Source organism: Corvus cornix, chromosome 10 (assembly GCF_000738735.6).
Source record: "Corvus cornix cornix isolate S_Up_H32 chromosome 10, ASM73873v5, whole genome shotgun sequence".
In the NCBI taxonomy this organism is placed as follows: Eukaryota; Metazoa; Chordata; class Aves; order Passeriformes; family Corvidae; genus Corvus; species Corvus cornix.
Window position 1 is genome coordinate 6,881,908 of NC_046340.1, and position 16,803 is coordinate 6,898,710.

A 16,803-nucleotide genomic window follows, 5' to 3' on the forward strand; every position below is an offset into this window, starting at 1 on the left:
AGTGACCTTGCAGAGTCACACCAACTCATGAAAGGGCAGTGAGGAGGAGTAATAGAAACAATTTTGAAAAATCTGTTTCAGTAATTAGAGGCCATCATGGACCTTCCTATGTTCATCCTACCTAGCCAACTAGGGTTGCTTCCCCAAGGCAAGGGTGACCTCCCACTAAACACCCTTAACTGGGCCATTCTGATGTGATTGATTTTAGATGGGATATTCAGCTGCTTTTAATTCCCTTCTCAACTTAAAAGGCAATTCCAGGTCTACTGTGGGAGAATTGCTGTCCTCTCCCAGAGCCTCCATCCAACCCCTTTCCTGAAGGGCTGGAAAAGGGCTTTGTTTCATCTTTCAGCTGTGACTGTGGATGCTTAATTAAGGGAGACAAGCCCATAATGATAGCAGCAGCTGTTCTCTCCCCTGGGCGGAAAAAGACTTCAGGGACAGGGTCCTCCTTGGCACAAAAGGAAATACTCTTATGAAAATAGCCCTGAAGAGGCTGGCAGCTCCCCATGGCTTCTGACTTTGTAAGAAACCTCAGGAAAACCCATGTGGCCTGTAGTTTTGGCAAGTGGAAGGAGGGCTGAGCACTAGGGATGAAATGCTGAATAACACTCTCTCAGGAACACACTCCTCTGGATGCAGTCTGCAGGGTTTGTGCTGATAGCGCAAGCGACTGCTAAACAATTACATTGGAAGTCAGACTGGGGGATTATCCTGCATCGAGCCAGTCTCCCCATCCCCCAGAACAGACTGGCATCTGGCATCCCTCAGACTTCCCCACATGGGGTAATTGGTGCGGGGGGATGTTTGGAGGGGGTTGTCAGACTGGATCCCCCCCCTTGCCTTCCCTGGAAGGTTTAGTGGGAGCGTAGTGCTGTCCCACCCATAAATGATATGTATTTAGGCTTCCCAAATTTCCTTTGGTGAGAAGTTTACATAGACCTTGTTGAGAAGTAGCCTTGCCAAGAAGCAAAGCACAGCTAAAGCCCCAACCCCACATTTCCCACGGGGATCCCCATGGATGCTTTGGAGACACCTTGGCCTAGTCCTGCCACTGTCCAAAGGAAGCAGGTGGAGCTGTATGGCCAAGGGCTGAGCAGCCTCTGCAGTGAGGGACCTCAAAGGGAGGAGGTGGGTGAGAAGGAGGTGTGAGACACCTGCGTCAAGCCAAGTCTGGCAGGTCCCAGGCCAGCACCCTAAACGTCTGTAAGAACAAATATTTATCTGCTCTAAGAAGCAAATGGTGGATTTGATCCAAAGCCAGTTACGATCAGTGTAAGAGTTCCCCTAAACTTCAGTGAGATTTGGATCAGGGCAAAGAATGACTATTGTCAAGAGCAAATGCTTTTTTCTGATGGCGTTTGCAATATGAGGAAGCAGAACAACACAAGTTTTGTTTTTAATTTCCTTTCCTTCCTGAGAGCTCAGCCATTACCAGAGTAGATTAAATCTATTGTGCAGAGGAAAGCGCGGCGCTTTCCTAAATGGTGCCTACAGATAACTGTTATCAGTACTGGCTTCCCAGCAGCTTGCCTGACATCATTGGTGATTCCCAGGCCTCTCCTTGCCTCAGAAATTTGGGATGGGCTTACCCAGTGCCAGTTGCCTGCGAGTCATCCTCCACGGTGCAGCATAGTCTGTACCTGCACAGCAGCCAAGCAAAGGGAGGTTTGAAGAGACATCTGAAAATGTGTGAGAACTGCTCTTGCTAAAAGTGAAAGCTTTGCTGATGGCTTTTGGGGAGGGCAGGAGCTGCCCAGGCAGTTCTTAGGGAACTGTTGCTTTTTGGACACTCTTTTCTTCCTGCTTTCCTTCACAGATGAACAAACCATATATTGCGTTGCTCATTAATTGTTCTGGGTTTTTCCTTCAAGACCTTTTGAAAAAACATGAAACAAAAGGAGAAAAATAAATTAGAATTGCTTATGTTCCCAGGGAGCCATCAGCTGAGCCAGAAGCACTGGAGCAGGGGTGATGTGGGCCAGTGGGAGGGTTTGCTTGGCATGGAAATGCCTGAACAGCAGGAATATGAACTTTTCACCCATTGTTCAGAGCGTCACACTCTGTGGCAGGTGCTGTGTTTGGGATGGAGAATTACTCATGGATGTGCGTGTAACAGCTTGATCAACTGGGAGGAGAGTGGGATTTGAGGAGCTGTGGGCTGTTGGGGTATCCAGCACCATACCTGATGAGTCTGTGTCCTCTAACCCTGAAAAATCCCTTCTCTGGATGATGATGCTAAGAGGAAAGAAAGGTCTTGAAATCCCAGGTGCTGTCAGCACAAGAAAGAAATGGCAAATGCTTTTACAGACATGAAAAAGACTGGAAATGCAGCAGTGGCCCTCTGCTGCAGTCAGGTGAGAGGTGGGAAGGAGCAGTGGGGAATTCTGCAGGGAAGAGTTCTTCCAATGGTGAGACAGACATGTAGGAAGTCCAGCAGGGAGGAAACAGAGCTGAACTTTTCTTCCTCACTCATCGTTGCTAAGAAAAGAAGCAAGCTGTCTGTATTGACATAAAAGCTCAGTTAGAAATGGAACGTGTTCTCATTTAAGGTATGTGGGGTGGGAAGGGATACCCCCAAGGCAGAGGTTAGAGAGAGAGGGAGGCAGTTCTGGCAGCTCTTTCCTCAAAAGAACGTGTTGTGTCTGTTCTGAACTCAGTACACAGCTGAAAATAAATAAATAAAAAGGGAAGGTGGTGTTACACCAACCTCCAAGTGCCAAAATTCACATTTTACAGGCTCTGAGAATCGTATGTGTGAATAGCTCATTGTACTCTCAGATGTATGAGCTGTTGGGGTTTTTTCCCCCCTAGTGTATTTTAGAGTATAAGGAGGTGCTGACTTGTGCAGAATTCAGGTGATAGAGGTCAAAATGTGCAAGAGCCTCAAAAGGGGCTCATGTCTGTTGAGCAAACTCAGGTTGTGCTCGCAGGTGGGGTGGACAGCTCATCTGAGCAGGGGAGAGAAGGCTGGGAACAATTTTGTGCAGGTCTTTAATGTATCCCTACACTCCTCTGTAGGATCAAAACCACCCAGTATTAAAGGGGACATCAGTCAACAAACTCAGAGCAGAGTTGCAGTCCTGTAGAGACAGAGGAAAGTGCCCTAAAAGTATATTTCCATACAAACCTACAGTTGGCACAATTCCTGGGAAACAGCACAAGGAAATCTGCCCGTCTGTAGCTACAGAGGCGTCGTGGATTTGGTGGAACAGGTGTTTGTGTTTAACTGCTGGGAGGAGACGAGCACAGCTCGAAGGCGTGTGACTTCAGCCTTTCAAAAACCCGTACTTGGCGCTGGAGCATGTGGCTTCTTTTCTTCCAAAGTCTCTTTGGTGGCTGCCTCCCAAGGTAATTAGCACAAGGGGAAAATTGCTTGCAAGGTGGAAATTGCTGGTTCAAGCCCACGGCTACGGCTGGTGTGTTTGCACCGTATGTTGAAGGTGTGGAATCCGTGGCTCGTGGGCTCGTGCGTCAGGGTGTAAATAGCCTGCCCTGGATTTGCACGCTATAGTTAGGAACGTGCTTGTACCCACTTCTTAAACTGAGCTGACTTCTTCTGATGTGATAACAAGCAAGTTTCAGGGACAGGAATGTGAGCCAGCAGGGTAGGTGGAACAAGTGCCTCGTCCTTATTTTTCAGAGATCGCTCAGCGCCAGCTTTTCATGACACCCCTGACTGGACAGGACATGGGTTCATACTTTGTTTGTTTCATTGTTTCCTTTTTGCAGAAAGTGGCAGAAAAATTGACTCTTAAGCTTCTTTCTCAAGACTTCTCCTAACCCAGCCTGAGTCTCTAATCTCTTGCCATGTATGTCCAAACTACCTGTAAAACCTTTGCAGAAGGAGACAAATCTTTTGTGAGGATTAAGCAATATGCCTATCTTAAGGGATGCTGGTTTATAGAAATAACAAGCATGAAGGTGAGCATTTTGGAAGAGGGCGGAGACAGCACTGAGTGCAGGGAGATGTATTAAATCACCGTGTGGTGCGTGTGTTTTCGTAGGCACTGTCTGACCAGGATGCATGCATGCACTGATGTGATTCTGCACACTGTTTGTGTGTAGAGTGTGTATAAATATTAAGAGACAGAGCATCAGAGTGATTGCAGCTTAAGTAGGAAAACACTGCTACAACAATGCCACTGCGTTCATAATCCTCTGTGAGTGTTCGCTGCTTTGGTTAAATATGCAGAGACTGATGGAGACTGCCAGTGGATTAGCTCTCGTGTGACTGGTGCCAGGGATTGATTAGCATAAGCAAATTTCTTCTCCAGCTTCCCATCAGTGAGGAGAGAAATGCAGCAAGAGGTCCCTCCGCTGCCTAGGAGGGGACTGGAATGCTGGGGAGGAAAACTGGAGTGGGAACAGTTCGTTCCCAGTGTTAACTGGTGCAACCAAATTAATCCCAAGATTTCTGTAGGGAGCACATCCCCATAGTTTACCTTGCAGAGCTCACAAATTGGCTGCTTTAATTTTTGTTTTCTTGCAAACGCAGTTTTGAGGGTTGTGGAGCTTTTTTCATCGTGTGATTTGTTTCTCTGCCATCTTTTTGGTGATCCTGTTTCAGCAGCTGGATAAAGGAGGGACCTAAAAGCCAATAGACTTAGGGCTCTGGGTTGCGTTTTTGGTTGATTTGGGGTTGTATTTTGTTTTGTGAGAGTTTTTTCTATTTTGTGGGGGGGAGGGTGTTGGTTTTGTTTTGCTTGGGTTTTCCTTATTTCTGTGCTCATCAGAATGAGGGCACAAACTAGCTAATCAGTGTGCTTTTGAGCTGCCACAAGTGCACCTAGTCATTATGGAAAATCTGGGGCTGGATGCTGAGCTTGTGCTCCTAAATGCAGAAGTCCAATCCCCTTCTGTGCCACTCTGCAAACATTCCATGTGTGCATCAGGATCCCCTGGGACTGTCAGTTGTTGGTATAACACTGATCCTTTCACATGTAGCCTTGATAGTGCTGGGGACAGGGATTTGCTGATAAAACAAACCTAAGGCTTGGTAATAATTGAAAATGCACGGTGGTTCACCAGGCAAAGTACCTGCTTATAGAAAACAGATTTCACCTCAAAGTCAACAGACATTTCCTTAGAGAAATCCTGAATTTTGATGGATATCAATATTTAAAAGGACCCTGATAGTCCGGGGAGAGACTGCCATGTAATGTACTTTCAAGTGCAAGCAATCTCTTCAGGGATTAACATCTGAATGTTAAATATAGGCTAGAACAAAAACTGTGCTGAACTAGTGAAATAGTCTTTTCCAGGGGGCAGGAGGCAGGCCACTTCCATGGGCTCTCTCTGCAGCCCTGGAAGAATCATATTAGAAGTTTGTTATGTCTGTAGCATGAGTGCATGTTTTTATTGCATCTTGATAAGTAAATGAAACTCCCCAACCAGCTTAGCTACAGTTACTAAGTCTTATTAAACTTGGAGGTAAATAAGGAAGTCTGCAGCACTTCCATGCAGTGGTGGCTTGCATTAAACCCCCACATCTTCATGAAGCAAGAGCAGATTCTAGAGGCTGCTGAAACTGATTTGTTGTATTGATGGAAATGTTTGATCAGCGAAGAGGGGAGGATGGGAGATGTCCAAGGCTGCCTGGTTTCAAACTCTGTAATAATTTTTTTCACTGGCTGAAAGAACTAAACCATGGCTCTCGCATCACAAATGGTCACATGGAAATGAGAGGAGTCAGATTCAATCCAAAACTTTTGCTTTGCAGGCTTTCTGGAGCTGCTCCACTGGCCCAAAAGCAGCTGCAAGTCTGTCAGTGAGAAATAGGATGTCTTGGGACAGTGCTGTCGGACCTTTCTCCAGGTGTTGTGTTGCACACTCAGATGCAGGCAGTGAGCTGTAACGGTGGAATCAATGAGAAGAGCTCAGAACTAAAACGCAGTTTATTCTAATACATTTTGTGTTCCTGATTACTAAAGCATGCATAGTATTTGTGCATCTTGCAGCACGTCCCAAGTAAAAGGTAGAAAAGTAATGAGATGCAGTGAATGGTCCGTGGGAAGGGGATGGCTGAGCAGGGATTCCAGCCTCTCATGCCTTGGGAGTGGCAGGACATCCATCCCTGTCTTTGGCGTCACTTGAGCAACCCTAAATAGGTGTCTGAGGGGTCTGCTGGTGTTGAGCTCCTGAAGGCAGAACTAATAAATAATATGTGTGCTACTGTACAGATGGGATGAACCCCCAACCTCTTCACTCCTCCCCACCTCATGCCAATACAGGGCTGGAACCGCCTTGATCCCCATCAGGACAAAGGCTAAACATTAAAGTGAATTATCCCAACGTTATTCCTCATTAATCAACAGCTGCAGGCACTTGGAAATGTCTGTCCAGACTGTTTGAACATTTCCTTCGCTTCAATGGTTGCACTGAGGAAGCAGAACAAATCAAAACACGCCACTGGTCCAACACCACCTCTTCACCTTTCCTACAGCCGGTGCAAGTAAGCAGGAGCCATAAGGGAACAGGAGGTGGTGATGGGCAGCTGGTTGTGTAGAGAGGGAGCTGAATGGCAGGAAAAATTATGTCTTTCCATGGTAAATGAGCAAAGCTGGGAATGAGAGACCAAGGGCTGAGAAGGAATGTAGGCATCCCTGCACTCCTGTGGGCATGGGCAGCTCATGGGCACGCTGTCTGCCCGGGAGGCTGGGCAGTGCTGGATGACTCCAGCAGGTTTTGCTGTGGAAAGAAGCCATCTGTGTAGCAAACAGCCTCCCTCTACCCTTACTGTGCGTTTTTGAGGTTACAGCAACTGATAGAAGTCAGAGAAAACCCACTGAAGCTTTGCCCACCAGGTGTGAGTGTGGAACCTTTATCCCAAGCCCTTGAGAGCCGCTACGTGGTGTGCAGGAGGATGCAGCATCCCCAGTCTGTACCAGGATGCCTTTGGTTCCCACAGGCTGTGCTGGGCTGGTGTCTCTTTAAGGGCAGGTCACAGAGCACATGAATTACCATATTCCAGTAATCCCTGTCCATTGGCCTGCCTGGTCCTCCACGCATCGGGAAATGTGGGACAAGCAGGGTTTTGAGATTATCTCGTGCTTTGCAAAGCCAGTTCCCTTTGTGCTTTTAGAAAGAGCTTGGTCCTGCACAGGCAGGAGCCTGGGGGTGACATTCCTGGCCGGATGCTGTCCCATGACCACAGCAGCACTCCCATGGCCATGGCAGGTGGGGTCTGTGCTGTGCCCTCCCCCACACACCCCAGAACCTGTGTTTTGTGATGGTCACTTTAACACCCAGTTGCTGACAGAGATCGCATTTAGCTCCCTGATCCCTTCCTCTACAGGGATGTAGTTACTTGATGCAAGGACAAACTGTTTTGCAAAAGTTTCCCACATCTTCCAAACTGATCAGCTTTTTGCCCACCAAAGCTGTCCCCTGGGATGGTGCAAGGGGGAGGAGGCATTTCTCTGACCATGTGCTTTGCTGAAGGTGTGCTGATCCTTTGGAGCACAGTGAATAATCTCCTACACTTTCCAATTTCATGGAAATGCCAAGGCAGGAGCAACCTGGCTCCAGGGGACCCAGCAGATACCAGTGACAACTCCATAGCTAAAATAAAACAGGATTCTCTGCTGCACCAGGGGTTTGCCCATGGTTGGGAAGCACTGTGTGAGTCACTGCTGATGGTTCCTGCTCTGATAGCCAGCCCCGCTGTGGGAGATGCTCCTTTTCCTTCTCCTGTCTCACCTACCCAGCTCACCTTTGCCTGGAGTATGTTGGCAGCCCTCCAAAATAAATTTCCTCATGTCCTCAGCCTCTGGTAGGGCTGAGGCTTTGAAGCGAAATGACTTGGTGTTGTTTAGCTGCCCACGTGTGTTTTTTCCTGAGCCCATGACTGTGCTGAACCTGCTCTCATTCCTCAGTGAACTGTACCTGAGATGCCTCTGGCTGCACCTCGGTGAGACTGGCAAGCCTTGCAGTGTCTCCCTCGACACCTTATTTCCAGCCTGGGAGTTGCTGTCCCCAGTTAATTCATTACAGGGATTGAGTTGATGCTTCACCTGTTTTACCCTGCAAACAACACAGGTTTGCTCATGTTTCAGGATCCTGTTGCTACTGGAAAGCAACTTGAAACACCAAGGGACAGGTCTTTATTACCGAAATACTGACAGCCGTTAACTCTGTGTCTGCAGTTGGGTTCCTGTGCACTTTGCATGACTCACTGAGCATCTCTGTGCCACTGTCTCTCCACAGATGTGGTACCTGCTGCTGCTCCTTCCCTTTGCTCTGATGGCAAACTGCATCATCACTCTTGGACCTTACTAGTGATAAAATCTCATCACAAAATGTCAGATCTAATACTCCCTCTGTCCCAATCCTTTCCTCAGCCCCTGGAAAATGTCAGTTGACAGGACAAAGTAGGATTTAGCAAATTGTTCCATTTGAAAAGATGGGGGAGGAAGATAGTTCTGATTTCTCAGTGCAGCCCTACTTGCTACTTTTTTTTTTTTTTCCTGCCTTTTTGGGAGGCAGGGAGACTGATGAGGGGGGTAGAGCAGTTAAACTGAAAACTGTTAGCTGTTTTCAAACTGAGATGTAATTGTGCTCTAAAAGGACACAAACTGGAAGGAAGTATTTGAGAGTTACCAAACAAAACATTTGAATTGTCCCAAGAGAGTTGCTTTGTTCTTTAACTCACTTCTCTGGAGTATTTCTAAGAATTGCCATAATTTAGAAAGAATTTTAAAAACAACTCTGAGATTAAAAATAAAAATACCATGAAATTTCAGTACCTATACTTGATCACTGGTTTTATTGGCATCAGTGGGAATTTCCCAAGAGCCTCGTGGAGCCAGGATAGGACCTTTGATGTGTTCTCTCTGGGTATCAGTGTCCTCTGGCTCCATTAAATCAGACTGATCTAAAAGTCAGAGGGAAACATGGTAAAAAACGAAGCAAGTGGTATTAAAGCCAGCCACAAATTTAGCACATCTTAATCCGTAGCAGCAGCCCCGGCACTGGGAAGAGGGCTTTTGCAGGAACTCCTTCTCCACTAAGCAGCAGCTTTGTGGTTGCATGACGAGGTGGGTGATGTGGAAAGTGTTCTCCTAATAGCCAGGGTGGTAGCAGTTGTGCAGCATTTCTCAAAAGAGGGAAGGATGTCTTAAGCTAATTCTAACTTGCCTAATTTCCCCTTGTGTCCTCAATTCTGCATAAATGTTCAACCACAGGCACTATCCACAATTGCTTAATAGCCTACTTTTTGTGCCCAGCAGCATGCTCCATTGATCCTTGAGCATGCTCCTGCTCTGTACAGACCCTGGACTATTCATTGTGACATTCCATGCCTTGGGTTTTTCCACAATCTGCTTGATTAGTGAATTAAAGTGTAAAATACTATTACTGCAACCCTAGGAGTTTGCTGGAGTCTTAAAAAACGGTAAAAAAGGGCATGGGGTAAACTGGTTGTTTTCTTGATTTTAGGACAAACTACAGAAAAAGATAAAACACAATTAAGGGTTTTTTTAAGCTAGCCTAGAGGTGAATAATAATTTAATAGCTTTTGTAAGATGTTAGATAGGTGTTTCAGTGGATGCTCTATCCCACATTGCCCTCTAGTGAGGATGTTGCAGAGCAAATCGTGCCTTCCTGCAGCCACGAGGATGTAAAATGTGGTATTTTAATAACTGGGGACAGGGCTTGTTTCTTACATAGTGATTTTGAGATGCAGTAGTGTGAGGAGGGGCAGTGTTCAGCTGTCACCTGTGCCTGTACCTACACTGGCCATGGCTTTCTCAATGTTTGCCTTTTTCTGAGCTAGTTGTCTGCAAGCATCTCCCTGCTGCTGCTGGATCACCAGCCACAGGTCCCTGCTCTCTTCTGCTTTGGGAAAAGGGGGAAATAATTCCTTTTTGGTTTCAGTGAAGGATGATCTTTTTCCATGTTCTTTGTCTTGGCACTTTGCTCCATGAAAAAAACACCATTTCTGTGGTTTTCCCTGTACACACATGGTCAGACAGCTCTGTGCTTTGGAGATCACGGGGCAGACTTCCAGCCCTCCTTGACCCAACACTGGTGCATCCAAAGGTGTTGCCTAAAGGGTAGAACTGGCCCTTGTCCTTCTGCCTGAGTAGCTCCATTTGTCATCTCCCCAGATGATATGGGGCCCAGCATGTCTTTATGTGCTTGACCATAATTACGTAGAAATTTGTAATTAATGTTCAGTTTTCAATGATATTTGAATGCTGTCTCATTCATCACAGGAATAGCCATGGCAATCTCTGCTAGATGCTGTCTCCTTAAACTCTGTGACTAAAAACTTAACAGTTACAGAACAGTTTGTCCTAAAACCTGTGATTTTCTTCACACAAACGGGAAGGGGCACAGACTGAGTGTGTATTTGGCAGATACGTGGGTGACAACAGTGCCCTGTGTCAGTGCCATCCTCCATGGGGCTGCAGGACCCCGGGAACCACCATCGTGTTTTGGGAACAAGGATGAGCAGCACTGTTACCCAGCCTGCTCCACGTGGCGTTTGGGGGCTGAATGACAAACACTGATGCCATCTAGTGACAAAAAAAAAAGTGACATGGATATTTTATAAAATCCTGTTGGAAATTGTATAGCCCCAAGCAGGGCTGGGAAGGAGGGGAGATGGGGCTGAGTGTGCTGGGAAATTAAATCCCTTTTTCTCTGCTCTCCCAGCCGGTCTCTTGCCTCATTTCACATCCCATGAAGTATTTCTGCGGGTAACCAGGGAAATCCCACATGAGGCTTTATAGATCCCCAAAGGAGCAAGGCACGGGTTTCCTGAGCAGCTCTCTTGCTCGAGGAGCACAAATTCCCCAATTAATGCTGGATCATGGAGCACAAACCCAGCACCCCAGGACAAGGTGACTGCAGGAGAGGAGACGGCTGGTCCACTTGTGACATGGACATCACAGGCAGAGACCCTGGGGACTGATTTAAGCATGGGCTGCAGTGTGGTGCCATTGCTGCAGCTTTGAGCTTGGCAGAGACAGGGCTGGGGCTGGCAGCTCCTGCTGCTGCCCTGACAGCAGTGACTCCTCACTGCAGCTCATACAACCTGGCACTTCTTTCCCTCCCACCACCTTCGTTTGTCCCTCGTGCTGCTGTAGGTGAGAGCCATGAAGGCATTAATGTGCCGGCTTCCTATGTGAGCAGCTGGCTGGAGGCACCTCTGCTTTGCCCCTGGTTATTAATCCAGCCAAGTCCCAGTGCCAGCAACCTGGAGGAATTAGTTTGCACCCTGCATTTTAAAAATGAAGGTGAAGTTGCTTCTCACCATACCAGTTTATTCTGCTTGGCTACGCCATCATCAGCAGGTGAGGTTTGCCTTGCCTGGGGATGGTGGTCTGGGAATTTTTTTTGCAGCTCTGATGATTTCTCCAGCTCCTGAGAAATGCACAGAGAGGGAACTTGGGAATTAAAAGTTTCCAGATAAGGAACTTGAGGGCTGAGATAGCTGTGTTGAAGTGCATTATAAATGCACTGAGATGCCAGGCAACACCCCCAGAGAGATCAGGAGAGTGAGCAAAGCACCCAGATGCAAGTAAGCTCCTTCATGGGCCATTTCTGAAGTGCAGTGACACCAAGACTGGTGCTGGCACAGGCTGGCACATCTCTGCTGGGGTCCCCCCCTCACCAGGCGCATGAGTCCATCAGCAATGCCTTGCTCAGAGGGAACAAGCAGGCTCTTGCTCTGCTCCATACTGCTCAGACTGTCCCTGCTCCCTTCAGAAATCCATTTACAAGGGTCCTTGGGGGACTTTTTGTTGTTTTTCCCAAATGTTGTTGTTATCCCAAATGTGAAGGTACCAAATATGTTCTTATTGTCTAATTTGAAAATGTTTTGTTTTATTTTTGCTGCTTCTTTTTCTGGATTATCCTTGTGTCCCCCCACCTTTCTTCCCTGGATAATTGAGAGCTGGCACTGTGCCTGTAGCATTCCTGTTTCAGGGCCAAAATGGGAGTGAAAATAAATGCTTCTAAGTACTGTATGGAAACAAATAAGTAATTTATTCATAATAGCTCTTCTCCTGGCATTACACTGGCAATTTCATGCAGGTTTTGCAGAAAGAACAAGCAGTTATGAGAGGCTGGAAGATCCACACACCTTCATGAATATTTTCCGTGTGTGTCTGATGGGGAGAAGGGCTTCACAGATTTGGGAAAGTGCTCCTACTTCTGTAAAGGGACTTTATCCAGCAGTCTGTGACAATGCTCGTTTCATAGATTTGCTGTCCCTAATGTCTGAAAATTCTGTCTACCAGGATTTTAGCTGGAGGTGGCAAAGACAGACTTGCCTGTGGGGAGAAGGCAGGTTTGCTTTACCTTGTGCTGTTGAGTAAGACATCTTTTAGAGCAGCCAGCCGACCAAAACACGGCATATGTCCACACTGTCTTCTCAGCTCAATAGAAATCCTTCAGCATTATCACACCTCCATCTGTTCATTTTCCAGAAGAGATATGGAAAAGTAAAACACATTTAGGGTGCTCTTTTGCCTGGAGCAGTCAACACAGAGACTATCCCTATCTATTTGGCATCAGTAAGGTGATGCCATCTCACAGGAGACAAGCAGAACAACTTGCAATGAATAACCAGAGCCTAGTACTAATCTTCTCTTTTCTCTCTCCTTGTAGGCATCCTGTTTACGATGCTGGTATTTGGACCAGCCTGTGGATTTATCTTGGGCTCCTTCTGTACCAAAATCTATGTGGATGCGGTCTTCATTGACACAAGTAAGGAGAACTGGCTTTGGTTTCAAATCAAATACGCTGAAGTTGTACCAGCAGGACAGAAATGTAGATGCTCATAAGCAGGAAACTGTCATTCCATCTTGAGTGCCTCTTGCATGTATGAGCATCACTTTAGAAGGGTTTTAAGACTGGGATTCAAAAGGTTTCAGCTCTGTCCTGATAAATAACAGATTTGTAGTGGTTAAAATTTATTCCCTTCTGTGGGTTTTCTGCTGTGAGATGGGTTTCAGCCCAGCTCTTAGAGGACACCTCGAAATAGCACTGTGGCATTGTCATACCAGGGGAGCTGTGTCCAGAGCTGTGGGGTGAAAACTGGAGAGCTGCCATCCCAGGGCATGGGGGAACCATCCACGTTCCGATGGAGGCACACCAGTAAGACCCATGCCCAGCACCTTCTGCCCTTGACCCTGCTTGGATGGGTAGCTTCAGTCCCACAGCATTATCGCTTTTCTCCAAAGCACTAAATAATTATTGCTCACCTCGACTTCACTCGGGTTAAAGCAGATTGTTTGCAAATTGTCCTTTCGTTCATTTAGATCGAATTCTGCTCTTATTGGTACCTGCACTATGTGTTCTTCGCCATGAGAGGGCAACATGTAACAGGCTGTTCTCCGTTGCTTCCCCGGCCCTCTGGCAACACAGCAAACCTGATGCTTCATTCCTTTCCTCAGTTGTTCAGATGCTTTTTCCACAGTTCTCAGCTCCACTGAACCTCACAGACCCTTATGCAGGGGTTTTGTCCCTTTGAGGGTGCATTTCATCTCTGTAATGTTGCAAATACATTGTCACAGGGTGCATTTGGATGGAGTTGAACCTTGCAGGACTCAGAACAGAATTGTGCAAATCTGCAAAAGTGTTACTGCCTTTTTTGGTCTCACGTGCACATGGCAGCTGAAGAATTGTAAATAACATCAAATGAGAAAGAAGTATCTTTTGGGATGGCTGAAGCATTTGGCTGCAGTTTGGTCAAACACCACACGGCCCCTTTTCATTCCTTGGCTTTACCAAAGCCTTGTTTGACAGAGGAGCTGTGTGAAACCTGTTAGATATTTGACCATTTAGTATAATTTACACTGAAATATGAATGTACATAGCAAAATACTTTATCTCCCAGTAGAACTCCTCACCATAAGGTGCTAAAAATCTCCAAATGGATTTTAAAGCAATTGGACAAGTTTATATACACAAAAAATGAACACAACACCAAATTTAGCTTAGAAAGCCCCCGAGCCACAAGAAAAATACATGCTGACTTTATTCTTGTAGACTTTCTGGGCAGCTGCAGCTGGTTACCATCAGAGGCAAGACGCTGACCTAGCTAAAAAGTTAATTTGATGTCTTCTGGCCATTTTTAACATAAGACATTGCTCTCAGTATTTACAGCTCAAAAAGCCCAGACAAATACAGAGCCACAGAGGAGAACTGTAAAATGTTACTGCTGAGAAGCCTGGAAGGGCTGTGCCTCAGCCACTTCACAGGGAGGGTGCAGAGCTGCCCAGCTCCAGGTCCTGCTGGCTTTGGCCGTGGTCAGTTGCTGTCATGCAAAAGCTGGGGGCACACATGGCCTCTGTTGATTTATGTATGGGAAAGAATTTCCACTTTGCAGCTGGCTCTGCCTTGCAGCTCAAGGTGGCACAAGGAGAACAAGCTCCAGGGGGTTGAGCCTTGTCCTGTTTTGGGCAGGTGTGGGATGGCAGGGCATGGTGCTGCACTCGCTGTCACCCAGCAGCTATTTTAGGAAGGGAATATGAAGAAGACTCTGATTTGCCTGACTGTTCACACTGTTGTGTTCCCAAGAACCTGAAAAAAGTGCGCTTCAGGCAGGAGGAAGTGACAGCACAAGAATCCAGTCCCTCCACAACACTATTTTTCAAACTTTATCTGTGTTTGAGAGCTACATGTTATTTTCCCTAAGGAGAAAAGAGTTTCCTTCTGTCTCTGCTTGAGAGACAACTCGATTGCCTCACTTGAGACAGATTTTTCAGAGTGGCAGTAACCAGAGAGTCACCATGAACAGAGGAACTTGTTATTCCAGCCCCATGGACCTGGATCTCCCCCAGGAATCAGCTCCAGCACAGGGCACCCTTGTGGCTGTGGCAGCAAGGCAGCAGTTAGGAACACAGTTTTTCCTCTCCTGCTGTTTATTTTTATTTCCCCACACTGACTCAGACCCTTCTTATACCTTATCTCTACTGAGTGGTGGCCTACAGCATACCCTTGCCTTTTATTTTGCTTTTCTTCATTTTCTGATTATTTCTCTACCTTCCTGAGCCCATTTGATGCAGTGGGTGGGTTTCTTTTCCAATATTTAGGACTGTTTCACCCTCCACACATTCACAGGTGTCCCTAAAGCCCAAATGCCAATCTTTCTTTTGCTGAAAAGACATGTGAATTCAAAGCAGGGGGAGCATTGAGCTCCTGGGAAAACAGGGTAAGCAGGGATGGAGATGCAGTGTCCTTGTGTGTGCTGCTGCTTCTCTGTGCAGGTGTGTCAGGGGAGTGTGACACACTGGGACAGGGATGTCCAAAACCTCAGTGCCAGCACAGGGGACACTGACTGGTGTACAGCAGCTTCCTAGAGCTGGCAGAGCCAAAAACACTGGAGAGAAGCTCTGATTACAGGGTGTTGCAGAAGCTGGAAGTACCATCTAGATAGAAGAGGTGATCTTGGATGTGGAGGTCACTGTGCACTGGTGGCTACATGCTACAGCTGCGGGGTGCACTGTGGGCTCCCACCTTGTGTCTCATGCTCCTCATCAGCCAGCAAAGGCCCCTACAACCACCTTGCAGCCCACGGGATCCTCACACCGTTGTCTTCCTCTCCCCATGGCCAAACCCCTGACTGGTGTTTGCTCCCCCCACAGGTAAGCTGGACATAACCCCGGACGACCCTCGGTGGATCGGAGCGTGGTGGGGAGGCTTCCTGCTCTGTGGTGCCTTACTCTTCTTCTCGTCCCTGCCGATGTTCGGGTTCCCGCAGTCGCTGCCGCCGCGGCCGGAGCGCGCCGGGGAGAGCGAGCAGGCCATGCTGCCCGAGCGGGAATACGAGCGGCCCAAGCCCAGCAACGGGGTCCTGCGGCACCCGCTGGATGGGGAGAGCAGCACGACCTGCTTCCAGCAGCTGAGAGGTGAGACGCTCGTTGTGTTGTCTGTGAGGCTCAGCAGCAGGTCCTCTGTCCCCCCCAAAAGTCCTCCAAAAAATCAGTGGCCTGAAGTTTCAGTCCCCAGCTTCTAATTATCGCTGGTGGTGTCTGCATTTGAAAGAGAGACTTTGTTCCACTTGAAGGCGTTGGGTTTTTTTAAGCTGCAGAGCTTCAGAAACGTATGCTAGTCCTATAGAGTTGGTAAAAAAATGAAGGGCAGCATAGTTGCCAGAGCAATTTGTGAACTGCTCTCCAGCGTGCTGTCCCTGCTCCCATCTGCCTCCCAAAACAGAGAGCGAGCCAGCAAGGGCACTTAAAAGAAATTGGGAGCTCCCAGCATCTGAGCTTCAGCTTAGTGCAATCCCAGATACAAAGCAACGAGTGCTGGGCATCACCACAGCTCGTAAACTGAAATGGGAAGAGGGAGATGCCAGCCCAGAATAGCAGCAAAATGGCAGGGCAGAGCGTGATTTGTAGCAAATTAGAGAGAAAGCCTCACATCATGTCCTGCAGTGATGGAAATGGAGGTGACTCTAATTAAAGTCAGCTGAGGATCCAGCATTTCGTGGGAGAGTGTGGGCAAATACCCTTTCTCTAGGCTGCGCTGGAAAATCCTTCATCTGAGAGGGTGTTTCTGTAGCACTGGTGGCTGCTTCCCACTCCCTGTTGCTGTGGCAGAGCGAGTTTCATTACTGCCTGATGCATTTAGATAAACGAGGACAAAATCACTTACTCCCTGTGCAGTCACCTTAATTGGGAGTTGAATGAAGAGCGGGTGGGAAGGAAGAAGAGACTTTGGGGAAAAAAGTGTTGTCTAAAAAAAAAAAAAAAGCCTTGAATAGTTGATGCGGTTGTTCATTAAGGGAAGGTCAAAGATGTGAAATTTTGACTTGATGAGGAAATTCAAAAGAAAGGTAGAGGGATA

At 47.3% G+C, this 16,803-nt stretch overlaps 1 protein-coding gene across 1 annotated transcript in view; it reads left to right on the forward strand.

Moving 5' to 3' along the window:
* The window catches only part of SLCO3A1 (solute carrier organic anion transporter family member 3A1), a 137,696-nt gene that overhangs the window by 89,222 nt on the left and 31,671 nt on the right, over positions 1 to 16,803 (forward strand). Inside the window, exons 3-4 of the mRNA XM_039557597.1 lie at positions 12,619 to 12,717; positions 15,600 to 15,863. Coding sequence (XP_039413531.1) covers positions 12,619 to 12,717; positions 15,600 to 15,863 — 363 coding nt within the window. The remainder of the gene's footprint in view (positions 1 to 12,618; positions 12,718 to 15,599; positions 15,864 to 16,803) is intronic.